The 15,583-nt window shown below is 42.2% G+C and overlaps 1 protein-coding gene across 2 annotated transcripts; it reads right to left on the bottom strand.

Annotated features, from left to right (window-relative positions):
* Window positions 1-2,823: 2,823 nt before the first annotated feature.
* Window positions 2,824-15,272, bottom strand: trmt44 (tRNA methyltransferase 44 homolog). Of its 2 annotated transcripts, XM_017310251.2 has the most exons (12): window positions 15,146-15,272; window positions 14,658-15,056; window positions 14,463-14,583; window positions 13,919-14,138; window positions 13,774-13,842; window positions 13,465-13,572; window positions 13,207-13,278; window positions 12,189-12,295; window positions 11,742-11,925; window positions 9,405-9,744; window positions 3,727-3,843; window positions 2,824-3,165 (listed from the first exon to the last, which is right to left on the bottom strand). In XM_017310251.2, the coding sequence occupies exons 2-12, from the start codon at window positions 15,010-15,012 to the stop codon at window positions 2,951-2,953; spliced, it is 1,908 nt and encodes a 635-aa protein (XP_017165740.2). In that variant the 5' UTR covers window positions 15,013-15,056; window positions 15,146-15,272; the 3' UTR covers window positions 2,824-2,950. The 2 variants fall into 2 exon arrangements, with proteins under 2 accessions (XP_017165740.2, XP_008433620.2); XM_008435398.3 differs by having other exon boundaries at window positions 14,658-15,266.
* Window positions 15,273-15,583: the final 311 nt, after the last annotated feature.

Here is a 15,583-nt window from a genome sequence, read left to right as displayed (position 1 = left end):
TTAGACTTGCCTAAACTTGCCTCTGTCTATAGTCTGATCAATAATAGATGATTAATACAGCTGGATGGTGATCAAATTTCCATTGCAACTAATAAATGCTATTTATGGGCCAACTAGTTGTTTGGAAATGATGCCAGAAATAAGTCTTTTCTGACCTACCATCACAAATGTAAACATGCAGCTACTGTTGAATCCCCAGAGAGAAATTGCCAAAAAGGCAGTTGAGACATGATTGCTGTATTAAGATGGGTATAAATCACTTTTGGCATGTCATTTATGAAATTAAAAATATATATATCTCTAAGGCTAATGTTTTATTTAATCTGTTTTTATCTTTTGAAAAACTGACGTCTCATTTTGTGTCAAAAACAAACTTCTTGTTCAGAAAAAAATTATCTTCAATACAAAATCTATCAGAAGTATGAATAATTTTGTATCAAATTAAGAAACTGGAACTGCTCCCTCATGTTGAGGACCCTTAATTGAACTTTTAATCATCTTGAAAACAGCTGCAAAACGTCTTCCTCACATTGTGGTAACCGGGTTCGAGACGCACCAGAACGATTCTTTGTTTTTTTCAAAGGTCAATAAAAAACATAACCACAGTTAAAATAAGTCAGGTGAAATAAATCTTAAAATGACATTTGATCAAATTCTAGCCACTGAAAAACGTGATTAAAGAAACTAAGACATTTTTTCCGCTGTCAAAACTCTCCAGCAGCATCTAGCTAGAAGACGTTATTTGTGTTTAAAAGGCCAAAGGTCCTGTGTTTTCAGTCCCTTTTTCCTGAAACTCCCCAGATTTTGACGTTTCTATTAGCCCAAATTCTTCGACGCACTGCAGCTGTGGACGCTGGCAGATGGAAGAACTCGTAATGTGCTGGGAAACGTTTCCCTTTCTGTTGTCGTCGTTGTTATTGGCACGGCGCAGCATTCTTTGGATGGGTGAGCCGCGGCTCTCATGTGATTCGTTTACATGCGGACCAGGGAGACTCCCTGTGTGGGAATACAGAGTGGGTGGTTCTGTTTTTAATCCGGGGAGCAGAGCGGGGCGCGTTCAGAGGGAGAGCGACGTAAATCAGAGGGCTGGAGGAAAATGACCAGAGCACCTCTGCTCTTCAGCGACGTCAGAACCTTCTGCAGATTAATCTGGGGCACCAAGGTCGGTGATTGGCCTGGAGCAGGAGGAGTATTTGCTTCCAGAAATAATAGTTGTGACTTGATTTAAACAGGCTATTAGGAAGCAAACATGATTGTGAATGCACCAAAGAAGAGGCACTGGTTATGAAACCATGACGACATCGATTCAGCTCGCAGTTAAAGTCGGGTAATTCATGTCCAAAGAGCTAAAGATCACAGAAAATGTTTCTCATCATTATTACTTCATGCATTAAATCTTTCCTAGAGTCTCTGCTTTTCCATTGCTGATAAAAACAAACAAAAAAAAAAAAACAAATCTGAATGATGAAATCACATTGGAGTTACAGCAAGTGGAAAGGTTTTCTGCCGTTATCCAGGTTTCTCTCTGTCATTTGGACGTTCAGGGAAACAGCAGAAACAAAATGTCAACATCCGCAGTGAAGCCGCCGTATGACCCGGATGGTGACGTTACCATGACACCGGCGGCTTCAGGTTCAACCTCGACCTGCAGCTGAACAAGTCAAACGCCTTCTGGAGTTTCAGAGTCAGATGAGGAAAACGTCGAGCTATCTGGCCATAATCAGAACAGAGACGTTTGGGAGTGTCCAGGTTTTCAAACCAAACGCTGAACCGCCTGTTGAGCACGGTGGAGGCTGCATGATCATGTGTGCCACTGAACAAAGTGGATGAAATAATGGAGGAGGAGGAAAAGCACCACCTTCTGATTGGATGTTGAAGCAGTTCAAACTTGTTTATCCACTTCCTGTTAATAATTTATGTTTGGGTTTTTTCTGCAGCAGAAAAAAATTATAAAATAGAAACAAGAATCCATCATGTTATCTAGAAATGCATGAGAAAAGTTCTAGAAAAGTTTGATTCAGGGCCGTGATGGCCTAGTTACGGTTTAAAGGCTTAGAGTTTTGCCCCCGATTATCTAATTTTCTTATATAATTTAGGGAAATGCTTTTGTAAATCCATCTGCAGAACTCCAACCCATCTAGTTTCAAGACATGTGAAAGTATTTCTGCTGCAGTGACTATGATAAAAGCCTTAGTGGGATAATAAATATTTCTCTTCTTTTGGCTTGAGCTACTGAATTTTTGTAACATACAGGTTTGCTTTGAAATGCTAAATCTGTCTCAGTCTGGAACTCCGATGTTACACAGATAAAGTTGGAGCTGTTTGTGCCAGTGATATGGGTATTTTCTGTCACATAAGCAAACAGAGCAGCTCTCTGTGCGCTGCCCTGCCGCAGACACCGGGCGCGTTCGCAGCGCCGCTGACATTTGAGCCGAGCGCAGAAAGAGAACTGGCGGCGAGCGCCCGTCGAGAGGGGACGACACGCGGCTCACCCCTCGGCTCCTGCCAACAAATAATTCATGGCCCTAACATTTACTTTGTTCAAATGCGGCGCGGCCTTTATCCGCCGCCCTGTCTGTGAACCTCAAAGTACATGTCTGAGGTGAATAAAAAGTCCAGGCGAAGCCCGGACGTGAATGCTGACGGTGCGGAGGGGGCTTTTAAAGTTTTAACGCGGGTGAAAAAAGTTGGAGAAGCCGCTCCGTGTGCTGAATGATGAGAACATAAAGCTGATGACCTTTAAGCTGCATGTTGTGTTCAAACACTCCTGAAGTTTACTTATAGAAAACCGTAATGGAAATGATTCAATTAAACCAACGGAAGCTCATTTTAAGCTCCAACAGAACCCTTTAATTTATTTTGTCATTAACTAAATAGTCTTTAACTTGATAATCGTTCAACATTTCCAATTCAGCTAAAAACAACAGATTTAAAGGAGACACTAGTCCTGTCAAAGCTTCTTTAGCTTCTTTAGAGGCCTTGTTGAAGGTCGAAGGTCATCCAATCCGTGGGCGAAGGTGCAGTTTTGCTCCTGCAGGGGGCAGCCCTGGGGGTGGTGAGCATGAAACCAGCAGAGACGAGTTTTCAGGGCACCAGGTACGGCGGGCCTCCTCCGGCTTTCCGCCCCGTCCCTCCAGTCTCTGATGCGGACCGTTCCTCCTTCCACTGCGGGAAAAAAAAGAAAAAGGGACGAGACGGGCAGATTTACGACCTTTCAAAATAAAATATGACTCCAGAACGTTCCTAAAACAGCAGACGAGTTCTCCCAGACGCCTGGGAGGAAACAGCTGTTGTGTTTTCTGCATCCAGAAGACAGTAAGAGGTCAGGCTCAAAATTCACAGCTGAACCGTCGTTACATGAGGCGAGGAGGAGACAAGACGGGAAAATATTCTAAAAGGGCTGGAGTACCATCAACAATAACAGAACCATTATTAAAACCACCCATGCATGTAGTTAATAATCATTTCAAATTTGGAGTCGTTTCTCCGCCGTTAGCACAACGAGCAGCATTGACCCTCCTCCTGGCTCTGATTGGTTGTTTTTGGTCGGGAGCGCTGCATTTGTTTTTTTCGGCAATAGTTCAGGGAGGAGGTGGAGGATCTTTTCACAAATAAGTTACAGTTTTAACAAATATGAAAAATATATATATATATATATATATATTCTTTACAAAAGGTAGATCCAGCAGCTTCAACATCAACAGGAGGTTTTCGCCCTAAAAGTACCTCTGAAGACTTGGTGGTTGTTCTTGAGCAGCGTCTGGAGGCCTCCACACTCGTTCTTCAGGAGCTGCAGCGTCTCCTGCTGCAGCAGCGCAGCCACCTCCCTCACAGAGAGGCTACCTGAGGAGGACCGAGGAGGAACAGGGAGAGGCTGAAAGATTTTGGGAGACAAAGGAGCAAAATGACGTCCGTCAACGTGACATTCGGAAAAGCGTTAGCGGCTTCCTTCGGGCGCGTACGGGGAATATGATATAAAAAGCCGAGGACGCAGCTGAGCGAGTTGATGTCCCCTGTCGCTCCCGAGAGAATCGGAGCTTCTGTTGGAAATCCTCTCAGCGAAACGGTGTGATCAATGGTTTATGTGGAGAGAAAACGAAAACAGCTGTTTGTTTTTTTTAACACTTTCAGGCATATGAAGCCTGTTTAGTAACGTATGTCACAGAGACCAGCATGAATTTCACCTCCGCTTCTCCAAAAAGGAGTTTACAACTCAGACGTGAACCTTAACGACGGCACAGGAAACAGAGAAAACGTAGCGCTGAAAGCTCCGAGTTCAACAGATTATGAGGAGATGAGCGCTTCATTTATAGGCTCTCTAACAGGAGCAGTTTTTTTTTTATTATTATTATTATTTTGTATTTTTGGCGTTGCCCTTTTCTCCACCCCTGAGAGAATTCAATCAGAGCTGACCTTTGGTTTCAACAAATGAAAATCCCTCTCGTCTTCTCTCTGACATATAGGGGAGGCACACGCCACTTGATTCTGTAACTATGGTTGACCTTAATCTGGAGACAAGTTAATCAGCTCTTTTCGTTTTTTGTTTAACCAAATCCACGATAGCAGCTCAAACAAAACCAAAAAAAAAAAACAACAAGATTACCAGATAACAAAACTTGACAATAAATCTACAACCTAAATCTTCAGGAGGAAGGATTTGAAAATTATTTGCCACCAAAGGCAAAAACGCACCGTCATTACGACGCGTCGTAAACACGGTCGGTCAGACAATCCCCGAGACGCGAAACGAGGTCAGCTCAGCCGAACACAGAGCGTGAAACTCTGCAGACTGTCTTCCTGCAGACGCCACAGAGCAGCTCCAGGTTTAATATAATATCAATACGCTGCTTAGAGCTGGCCTTTACTGGCTGCGGCCCTAATGGGGATTAATGGGAAGAGGCCAGTATTGACACACTGGATTCTGCTTGGACTACGAACAGGTGCAGACGATTATTAATGGCTCGCTTGGACTTGCTTAAGGTTCACCGTCCCTCGGGTAAAAGCTGGCCGAGATGCGTTAGCACGCACACTGATGACCGGTTTGTTTTGCTGCTCAGACCAATCAGGCCTCATGCTGAGTGCTAAAAAATGGCTCTGGTAAGTTATGCACTCGGCTTTAACGTCTTCAATCAAACTGAACAACATGACTCCAAGAGACTTATTAAAAGGATCAAATAAGAAAATGGATATTTATCCAAAACCCTTCTGAGACAAATTTTTTAAAAAGTTCAGATATTGCGATTTTGGAGACCTGAACAGGACAGGAATGACTTAAAACTGCCAACATGGCCGTCATAAATCTCACCAACAATTACCGTTAGGGCGAAAAAACAATCAGCCATCGAGACTCAAAGCTGGCACAAGAAGGTTTTCTTATTTCTAACAATCAGACTGTGTTCAAAACTTACTCATTTATAGAGCTTATAGGAGGGACGAAATAAATCTTCATAAAATATGTTCATCTCAAGCCAAGAAGGAAAACTCATTAAGACTCATTAAACACACACTGGGATTCATCTCAAGAATTTCCCTCTGGTAGCATTGATCATTATGGCATAAAGCTAATCGAAAACCAAAATCTGTCTTTAAGAAAACTAAAATATTTCAGAGTTCCAAAAAAAGAAGAACATTTTAAATGGACCCGTTGTGTTAAGGTCCAAAGTCCTCTTTTCAGATGATCCTTACTTTGCATTTGGTTGGGATATGAAGATCCCGAAGTCTGGTGGAAAAGAGTGAAGACGAGCAGGAGCCAAACGGCCTAGAAAATCATGTTCTAGAATGACTTGGCGACAGAGTATAAAGGTCATCTGCCTTTCAATCAATAACAATCAGCATAACTTTCTCATTTCTGTCTCCTTTACCGTTTTTACATGAAACTGTTTGAATAACCAGTCATGTATAAAGCATGTTAAGCAAAATAATAGAAATCAGATGTAATCCCTTTCAGTTATGTCTCATAGATCAACATGTTTTTTAGTAGAGAAACCTGCATCCAGTTGGCTTTTTTTGTGCTCCGAGACATTTTTCTGCCTGAAAAATTACAGATAAAGACAAAATAGACACCAGCTAATCCAGCACAGTCCACTGTAATCGTGTAAACAACTTAGTCCATTAGAACATAATCACTTTTGAGGAAAACAGCTGAAAATCACGGTTTGATTTGTCTGATTTGATCGGCTTTGTTGTCGTTTCTTCTGCAATGGGCTCAATTCTCCGGTTCTGATTGCAATCAGAGACGCGATGCAGGCGAGGACGCTTGATTGCTGCATTTGCAAATAGGAGCCATCTTGTCTGCCTGGAAGCCAAAGACATCACACTCCTCACACTTGATTCACAGGTCAATCAGGTAGCATTCTCTTCAAGAATGCCAATGAGTGTACCGATGCAGCAGGAGCTAAAATCCCCACATGCTGACGGTTTCCAATCTGCATTCCCACACGCTTGAACCAAGTTCTTGATGGCTGCTCAAAAAGACGTTTCCGACTCGGACTGTCAGAAATATTGCTTCTAATTTCTGTTTCCAAACCGGCTCTGAACGCCGGTACTATTGGAGAAGCACAAATAAAAGCAGCAAACGTTAAAAGTCTTTCCGTCTTTTGTTTTCTCTTCATGCTCTTTGTAAGAAGAGAAAACAAATGATCCAAGGTGTTCACTAGTTAAACACCCACACATGGAAGCAGGTTTTGTGAGCACAACAACAGTGTTTATTAATTTATTTACTGTACCTATGAAATCCTTCCAGAACAGCCTGTTCGACGTTCACCCCTCGTTCTCAGCGTGATTACATAACAGCGTGAGTCGGGTCGGCTCTGCAGCACGCATGAATTAATCATTCGGTCCAGAGTTACACTAACCACCTTCACTAATTAGCAGGAGGGTTTATTTAAAGTTAGCTCACAGATTATCCATTTTAATCTATATGCCACACACCTCTAGGCTGACTGGCTTTAAGGGACGAGTACGAAATGGGAACAATAAGGAAAATTGGTTTTTACCCCTTAATGTGTCCAGTTTACGACTTTTTGTTTTTGCTGCCAATGAGATGCTAAATTAATTAGAGACTATTATTTTGAATATTGCGCCAACAGTTGGGGTAAATTTGGGAATGATGCCAATTACATTCTCTGGGCAATTAAGGAATAAAACAAACTTTTCAATCTCACCATGATGATTATTTTAGGATGCTCTCATTGCTCTAACAAGACTTTGAAACTGAGTCAAAATGCTTTTGAACACCCATTGAGTTTTTCATCATTAAGGCTGTTTTTCCTATATGAGATCAATGTTAGCGATATTTAAACCACATGGTTTCAAATACAGATAAAAGCTGAAATAAATATATTTACTGAAATAAATATTCACCTTACTGTCCTGGAAGGCTTTTTTCCTCCTCTTAGGATTTAAAAAAAATATTGAATTATGAAATAAGCCACATTTGTGGTATTCACACCTTGGCTGCATTTTCAATGAGTATGAAGCTAAATAGCGTCTTCAGTCCACAGGAAAACTCCACAACTATGATCTGATTCTTCTTTGTAACAACCTTTGTGGCATCAGATGATGACAATTTTTTTTTCCAATACAAGTCCAAATTTATATTGAATTGATTTAGGATTTCTACACATTTTCCAGGCCAATTTCCACTCTTCTCCAGCACAATCAAGTTTGAGACGGAGAGCAACCTGGCAGTAGTCGGATCGGTTTTTCTTCATTTCTGGATATTTATCATGCAAGTAATAGGGGAAGAAATACAAATAATCCTCCAAACTCTGCTCAAGTTCTTTTTTCCACATGTACCCAGACATGAGAAATATTCAAATCAAATCCTAAATGCTCCCCAGTGCGTAGGAAGCATGAATTTATGCAATAGTATACACACACCACCCAACCACTGGTGCAGTAATGCAGCATTGTTACACAGTGCAGTTTGTTCCTGCTGATTTAGAAGTTACATGCGAGTGTTTTTATTTTATTTATTTATTTTACATACCCTGATACTAGAAAACCTACATCAAAATTAACTGGAAGCAAACAATCACTAAAAACACCAGAAACGACTCCGTGGAAGTATTAAAAAATGCACATATTTGTTTGAGGGCGCGTGGGAACAAAAGGAAACCAAACCCCGCAGGCCTTCGGCCAACACTCACTAAAGCCTGGTTCATCCTGAATTTACTCTTTGTTCTTACGCAGCAAATAACCGCTGGAAAGCCTCCGCACAAACGCGCCCTCATGCATAAATCATCGACGCTGGTGCATTATTCATTCAGTCACAGTCTCCCTTTTTAATCCCCTCTCCATCTTATGTACAGCACCATTCATTTCCACACTTACAAACTAGCTGAGAATTTGCTGCTTAAATCATACCAGTCTCGGTAAAAGAGAGGAGGGGTGGGGTGTCTACTAAGGTGATGTGTGGGTGGCGTGTGAGCTAAACTTTCTGCGCTCCGCTCTCTGAAGCGTGCAGCGCAGGAAGGGGCGGGCGGAGGCCGAGATAAAGAGTTCAAAGCAGCGGACCCCCCCTCCCTCCTCCCTCGATGGGGTGGTGACAAGCGAAAAGAGGCGACTCCCACGAAGCCGCAAGAGGCATTATTTAAGGTAGCGACATGAGGGACGCGGCGCTGTTTTTAGCATTTTAATAGATACACGCAGCAGCGGAGACGCGGTGATGAAAAACAGATGCTAAAACCTTCTCTGGCACTATAAAGACGAGTCTGCTTAAACACAACATGACATTCGGCGTCACTTACAGACTGGAACGCATCGCTAGGTTAAATTAGGAGCATTAAACCGACCAATCAGGAACCTCGTTGCATTTACTGTGTGTATCCCGCCGCCAGCTCTTTTTATTGACGGTCTTTAAAGGTTTTACTTGAGAATTTGGCCGCACTTTTTATGGAAAAGAGGTGATTTAATTTCACTTAACACCAAAACTTAAACTTGTTTCACTCATGACACAAAATAAAAACAAATATGTGTGTTTTTTGGTTTTGTTGGGGGTTTTTTAGCAGAGGGAAAACTCGGGTTTAGCAAGAAGCATCTAACATTGTTTCCTTATTTCAAGCTGAAAAACGTTTGAGGGTTTTCTTGTACAGTGAGTCTCAACGAGACTAAGATCTGGGATTCGAGGCAGCCATTTTGGGAATTCCAATTTTTTTTATATCCAGGCAGGCCTTGGTGAATCTAAATGTATGTTTGGGGGTCAGTTTTGTTTTAAGGTCCACTTCTGTTTTAGCTTTATTTGTTTGTTTTTGGCTTTGCACAATGACAAAAAAAATTGAGTAAAGTTTCTTCCCCTGTCAATTTTAAACGACGGCACAAGCTGTTTGAGCGACATTTTCCGGTTGCCGTATTGCTACTTAGGGTTACATCATCAAGTGGTTGTCACTGTTGTCTTTGTTTACCTCCTTTGTTCCAGTCGCCGCTGGACGTTCCCTCCGACATTCCCAGCAGAGCCTCTGCAACCTTCAGGACGACTCCGTCCACAACGTCCCGCGGTAGCGCCGCGCAGTTTCGAACCGTTTCCGCGCCGTTTCTGGGCCGGAAGCCGTCTCCCCACGTGCTCCCCGAGGTGTCGTCACACTCAGCGCTACCATGGCAACAATCCCTGCTTTTCCTGACGTCTGACCTTTGAACTGCTGCTCCTGTGGAAGTCTGGCGGCTCTGGATATAACTCGTCCTTCTTTGGTCAATTTCGGCCTCGTCGGACTGCTTGTAGGTCCTCGACGTTCCCACCAGACACACCTGCAGGAAAGGAGCCGGACGTCAGCGCGGATTATAGGTGCAGAAGGGTATGGAGTCATGGCTAAAACAATAAATAAATAAAACAAATGTTTTAAATAGTGTTAAAACAACTTTTGGAAGGTATTTTTGGGGGGCGGGGAAGGGGGCGGGGAACACACAAGTTTTACCTTTTCTGACAAAAAAAAAACAACAGAAATGCAAAAGGCTCACAGTACAGGTTCAAACATCAACATTACAATTTTATAACGGTGAAAATTACAACGGATCTAAACCGTCTGGTTTAAATTTCAGGCTTTTAATGCCTCCTTTTGGATAAAGCTTTTAGACCGTGGCTGTTGACAGACCTCCTGTGAAGAACCCTGGTGCGTTCATGTGTCATTACTGCATGTATAAATAAATAAATTAGCATTTTTCACTCCCATCAGAGCCATGCAGCTCAAAACGCTATTGTCGAATTTCTCTCGATGTCGATGAAAACTGAAAGGTCGTTCTGTTACATCAGACAAATAGAAACTTGGATACATTTATTTGAATGCCGTATTGAACGCTTATATTCAACATTTAAAAATAAGCCTCATGTGTCCTTGCGAATGTTTTGTTTCAGTTGTACTAAAGCCCCGGCAGGTCTGTGTTATTTCTAATAAATGTGATCCTTGAATGATGCTGAACAACATGCTAAAATTTGCTTCTGGATATCTTGAAGCTGGGAAAAAAAATCATTTTAGCGCTTTTTTGGCATCTTAACGTCTCTAAAGATGTATAACACTTTGACAAATAAAGGTTAGAGCATCGTAAACCAAATCCTGAGTTTTTATTTCTACATATACCTAAAACATTTTTGATTTCCATGCTTTACTTGGCACTTACGACTCAGTTTCAGGACAAGAGACGCAATTTAACTTGATCTGGAAGTCATCTAGAAATCAACGGGTAGTACAATGTCTGTTTAATAGTATCTGAATGATTCAATCATCAAGTCAAAAAGCACTTATGTGCCGATTGAATTTTGCCAAATCAATAAAGCGAATTGTTATAAATTTGTAAAAGCAACAGCATTTATGACGTGTTAATAGTCCTTCGCTCATTCATAAAATGGAAAAGGGAGAAACATTTTCATTCTTGTCCAGACGAGGAAAATAATTAAAGCAACGTTCACACTTTTCAAGAAGAACGTGAAAGTTTTGAATCTTTTCTTCGTTTCCGTATATTTTGTTTGTAAAAAGTCAAACGGGAACAGCAGAGACTCTGTGACCTGAACAAACCAATTCCTGGTGCAGTTCTCCCACAGCAGCTGGAAGGAAATTTGAAGAGCATGGCACTGCTTTAATGTTAACCCACATTTCTTTCATTACTCTCTTTCTTTCCCATTATCACAATATTCTCACCACTCAAACCGAGTTGGTATGAAAGGCAGTCAGAGTCCTGAGATGTGACTAAATGTACGACTGAAAGGCAGAGTTTTAATGGCATGTGAGACATTACAGCCAATCAAAACTTTATCCAATCAGACCTTCGGTATTACGACGACTTGTCCAGATATTGTGCAGGTTTATAAGCAGTGATTCTTGGAGGTTTAAGTTTTACCTCCTAAATGTGCGCCAGCTTAGAGAAACACCGATTTTATTGTAGACTTATGAAGATTAGCATGCTCTCTCGTGTTTCCCATTTTGAAGAGTGAGTAAGAGAAATGGGCGTCCATTGAATGTCCTATTTACACCTTGGGAAACAGGAACTCACTGATTAAAAGTTCTGAACTGTAGGAATTGTTAGATTCCACAATAATAATTTTGGCAGCAGTGAAAAATGATTCATTAAGGTGTTTAACGGCTGGATTTCCCTACATTTTTCATTTTGGAAAATGAGCTGCAACTCTAAATGCTTCTCGCCAGAACCGCATCTGACGCTTTGAGCCCTTTGCTGACGTTTGCATCGCCACCTTCCTGAACCCGAGGAGAATCATGAAACTACGAGGCTGCTTCCAGTCTCGTCACACCTACACGTTTTGTGGAGGGTATTCTCAGGCAGTCTTCCTCTGTGTCGAAGCCGCAGACTTGGCTGACCTCTGCGATGAAGTCGATGTACTCTTTGTACTGAGACTTCCTACACTGGCGCCTCTGGTACTTCCCATAGAAGTCGAAGAAACAGCAGGGGAGGACAAAGAAACGGCAGGAGTAAGACGACCTGCAGTTTGAGAGAGAAAAGGTTTTCATAAAACATCTACACGAATTTTCAGAGAAACGAAAAGTCCTCGTCTTGCTCAGAAGGTGGAAAAAGTGATGCTGCGTTTAGAGGCGACTCAAAACGAGGCTCGACAGAGCCACCAAGTGGCCGCTTCGACACAAGACACCCGTATCAACAACCTCACACGTCGCCGTCTGTCCATAATGTTATTCCGAGAGATCAGCTGGCACTTCTGAGTGTGATTGTGTTTGCTGATGACTCGCCTGGCCGCAATGACGGGGATCCATGGCGTGAGCTCGTCCGAATGGTTCCCAATCAACCAGTCCGTACCCGGGAATAAGAAGCTCTCGCTGGGAGTAATTGCCTTTTCCTAAAATAGCAAAACCAGCGGGGGAAGTTGCAAATTGGTATGATTTCATTCAGAATAACTTAGTGGAAAACATCCAAAAAGAAACTTTTTTCCCCCCACCCTCTTAATTAAGCTTGTTAAATCTCTCTTCATGTGGATTCTGCCAATTTTCTCTCGGACGGATCGGACAGTTCAGGCTATTTCCCCATCAACATTTCCAAGAGCACACCGCCTCATCAGTCATTTAAATAATGTGAGTGGGAGGATGGAAGTGTGATTTTTTTTGGTTGTTTTTTGCGGCAGGTCTTTCTGAAAATGTTTTCATGTTTATATGAATTTGAAATAAGCAACATGCCAGATTCTGAAACGAGTATTTTTGTTGAAGTTGCTTCAAGAAAATCTGTGCATTCACAGAGACGGCACATAAAAACTTTAGGAAAACATCTGAATAATAAACAGCTGGTTTAATTTTGGATTTATTATTTTTTGTATCATTTTTAATATCTGAAGACTTAGATGTGCAGCAATTGTGGCTGTTTACTGGACTGCTGCAATAATGATGAAAATAACATGTTAACTTTAATTCCATTTCAAAATTTCAAGCAGTTTATACTCAAATTTTCTCCTTGTTTACACAATTTGTAAAGATGTATGAATATAAAAACGATTTCAAAAACAAGTTGATATTCATTTAGAAACAGCAATACCAATGTTTCAACTCAGGAAGAGTTCAGAAATCCATATTTGGTTCAATAACCATGAGGTTTTTGATGGGGCTCTGTGCAGTGGGCTCTTAATTTCCAGAGCTGTATGCATGTTTTTATTTATTTTTTTGCTCTGGGTCGATGTCATCTCGTTTTTTTCACGAGACGACGCCACAAAGTGAAAAACCTGAACATGAATCCTGCTTTCTTCAGGCTCGTCTTTCTCACCTCCAGCTCAGTCCGAGGCCCGTACATGTCCCAGATCCTCCTCCTGCGGACGTCGATGCCCCTCCCCGGGTGCTGCAACATGAGGTGTCACTTTATGATCACACTCTCGCTGTTACAAGACACTTAATTTACAGCTGCCACTGTTTGTTGTGTAGCATCAGGAGACGGGATTAAATGAAAACGTCCACAGAAATCTACTGAGAAGACATTCCTGTGTTATTTTAGTCGCCGATTTAAAAGAAGCACCTCGTAACTCACCCCTTCGTTGGTCAGTATGTGAACCAGGAGTCCGTTTCCACAGCCGAGGTCCACGAAGGACTGTGGGTCAGTCAGACTTTTCGCCGCTCGCTCCTCGGCCCACAGCACCTGCAGTCAAGAGTTGCGTTGGTTCGATATCAGGAGAACCTAAACAGTCACGAACTGATGGGCTCAGCTTTGGACACGGAACAAAGCGCTGCCTCTGCTAATCCTTCTTATTTAATCAAAGACTAAAACATCCTCATTTAACCTGTGCAATCCTGACTGTATTAGCTTTAAAGCAGCAATAAAGAGCAGCTCCGAACCCACCAGGAGATAAGTAGCGATGGCGACATCCTCATACACAAACTTCTCAGGGTCTGTGACCTCAGGCCAAACCTAAAAGCAGAAAGCGCATGAGAACCCTCGGTGGATGAAAAGCTCAGACGGCACCAGAGCCTCGGCCTCTCCCCACCTTGACCATGCTCTTGTACTTCTCCTTCAGCTGCTGGTACGTGAGGCTGTACTTCTCCACCGGCAGCAGAGACAGCGTGCTCTTGAACTCGCTGCTCTTGCACTCCGCGGCCCAGCGCGCCAGTTTAGGCAGCAGATCTGAGGACAGCCAGGGCAGCTTGGGATACGCCACGCCGTCAGAGAGCCAGCCGTCCGACGTCAACACGTGCAGCTCCAACGCCCTGCAGGTAAACGAGCAGATACAGCTGAAATGAGACGCTTACATACAAAAAAAAAAAGACACTTTTTTTTTTCTCTCTCTCTCTGGAGTTAAATCGGAATAAACTTTTCTTGCTTTAGGTCTGTTAGAATCACCAAAATGATTTATATTTTCTAATCAAAATAAGAGATACGAAGAGAAAGAATACGTCAGAGATTTATCTTCAACAGGGAAAATTAAAAAATACACTTTAAAAGAGAGTGGTCCTTAAAAAACTGTGTATATGATAGATGGTTATGGTTCCTAAAACCTGTTGTTTTTTCAAATTATTCAGATTTGAACTCACCATTGCTCACAGCCCTTACTGCAGAGCCTGAGTTGATAAATGTTGCACTTCTTTAAGGTCACCCTCCCCGCTGCAGAGTCCTCCTCAAAAGGAAGAAAGGTGACAAGTTGTCTGTCAGAGTCTGCAGGAAACGGATCAGATCAGAACACCACAGGTGACACGAAACTACAACTCCAGCTCAAAATGAGCCCTTACCTTTTAACACAACTTCTTTCTGCTGCTTTGCACCGTAACAGTTGACTTTGGGAATGAAGGTCCTGACCGTGGAGGACCAGGGCTTGTCCTTCTGGTGGGTGTGTGCAGGCGAGTCTCCGCTGCAGAGGAACTGAAACACATCCTGGAGCAGTTCTTCTTCTTCTTCTTTATCATTATTATCCAGCAGCTTCCTCAGGTCGTCTGAGTCCACATCTCTGCTCTCCGTCTCCGTAGCTCCGCAAAGACGCTTGTTGACAACATGAGGCTTCTTCACCCACACCTCCACCGCTGACCAGAAGCCTTCAGGAAGACTTTTACACCCGGATGGAAACTCAGCCTCTGAAAGTTTGGGCATTTTCTGCTGCAGACCACTGCGACTCACATGTTAAGAGCAATAGACTGAAGCAGCGAGAGTCGTCAGGTGCCCTGATTCAGATAATTAATAATAAAATAAAATATAATAAAACGATTGTGGAGTATAATCTTACCAAAGGAAGCTCTGTTGTATTTAATTAATCCCTTCTGTTTGTTAAAAAAGCAACATTTCTGTCTTTCTGTGCCGAGCTCAGGTTGAGTTGTCGCTTTATGATGACGCGACAAAATGCATTATCTCCTAAAGCCCACTAGAGGGCGTCATTTATCTCAGAGCGAATGCACATGGCAGACTGCTAATTATAATAAGAATAATAAATTTGATTTATAATGCCTATATTTATATATTTTCTACATATATTCCCAATTTGCATTTACTTTTCTACACAAGGGAAAGTGAAACGAGAAGCAAGAAATTACTCAAGTAACGTAAATGTAATGTAAAAAAAAGTACCATGGGGTAAGTTTGTAGTTTCCTAAAAGTGTTTCGTTTCTCTGGTCACTGGAGGCAAAGAGACTTCAAAATGGTTTTGCAACCCTTCACAGACTGATAG

This window comes from Poecilia reticulata, chromosome 18 (assembly GCF_904066995.2).
Source record: "Poecilia reticulata chromosome 18, P_reticulata-male-v2, whole genome shotgun sequence".
In the NCBI taxonomy this organism is placed as follows: domain Eukaryota; kingdom Metazoa; phylum Chordata; class Actinopteri; order Cyprinodontiformes; family Poeciliidae; genus Poecilia; species Poecilia reticulata.
The sequence above is the reverse complement of the archived record's forward strand: the minus strand, read 5'-3'. Positions and strand labels throughout refer to the sequence as shown.

Excerpts from the sequence above, each read along its gene's own strand:
- trmt44 (XM_017310251.2), bottom strand. The coding sequence starts at position 15,012 with ATGCCCAAACTTTCAGAGGCTGAGTTTCCATCCGGGTGTAAAAGTCTT. Across the intron at positions 12,296-13,206 it reads GGCCTCGGACTGAGCTGGAG|GAAAAGGCAATTACTCCCAG; the intron begins GTGAGAAAGACG and ends TTGCTATTTTAG. Across the intron at positions 3,844-9,404 it reads CGGCGACTGGAACAAAGGAG|GTAGCCTCTCTGTGAGGGAG; the intron begins GTAAACAAAGAC and ends GGTCCTCCTCAG.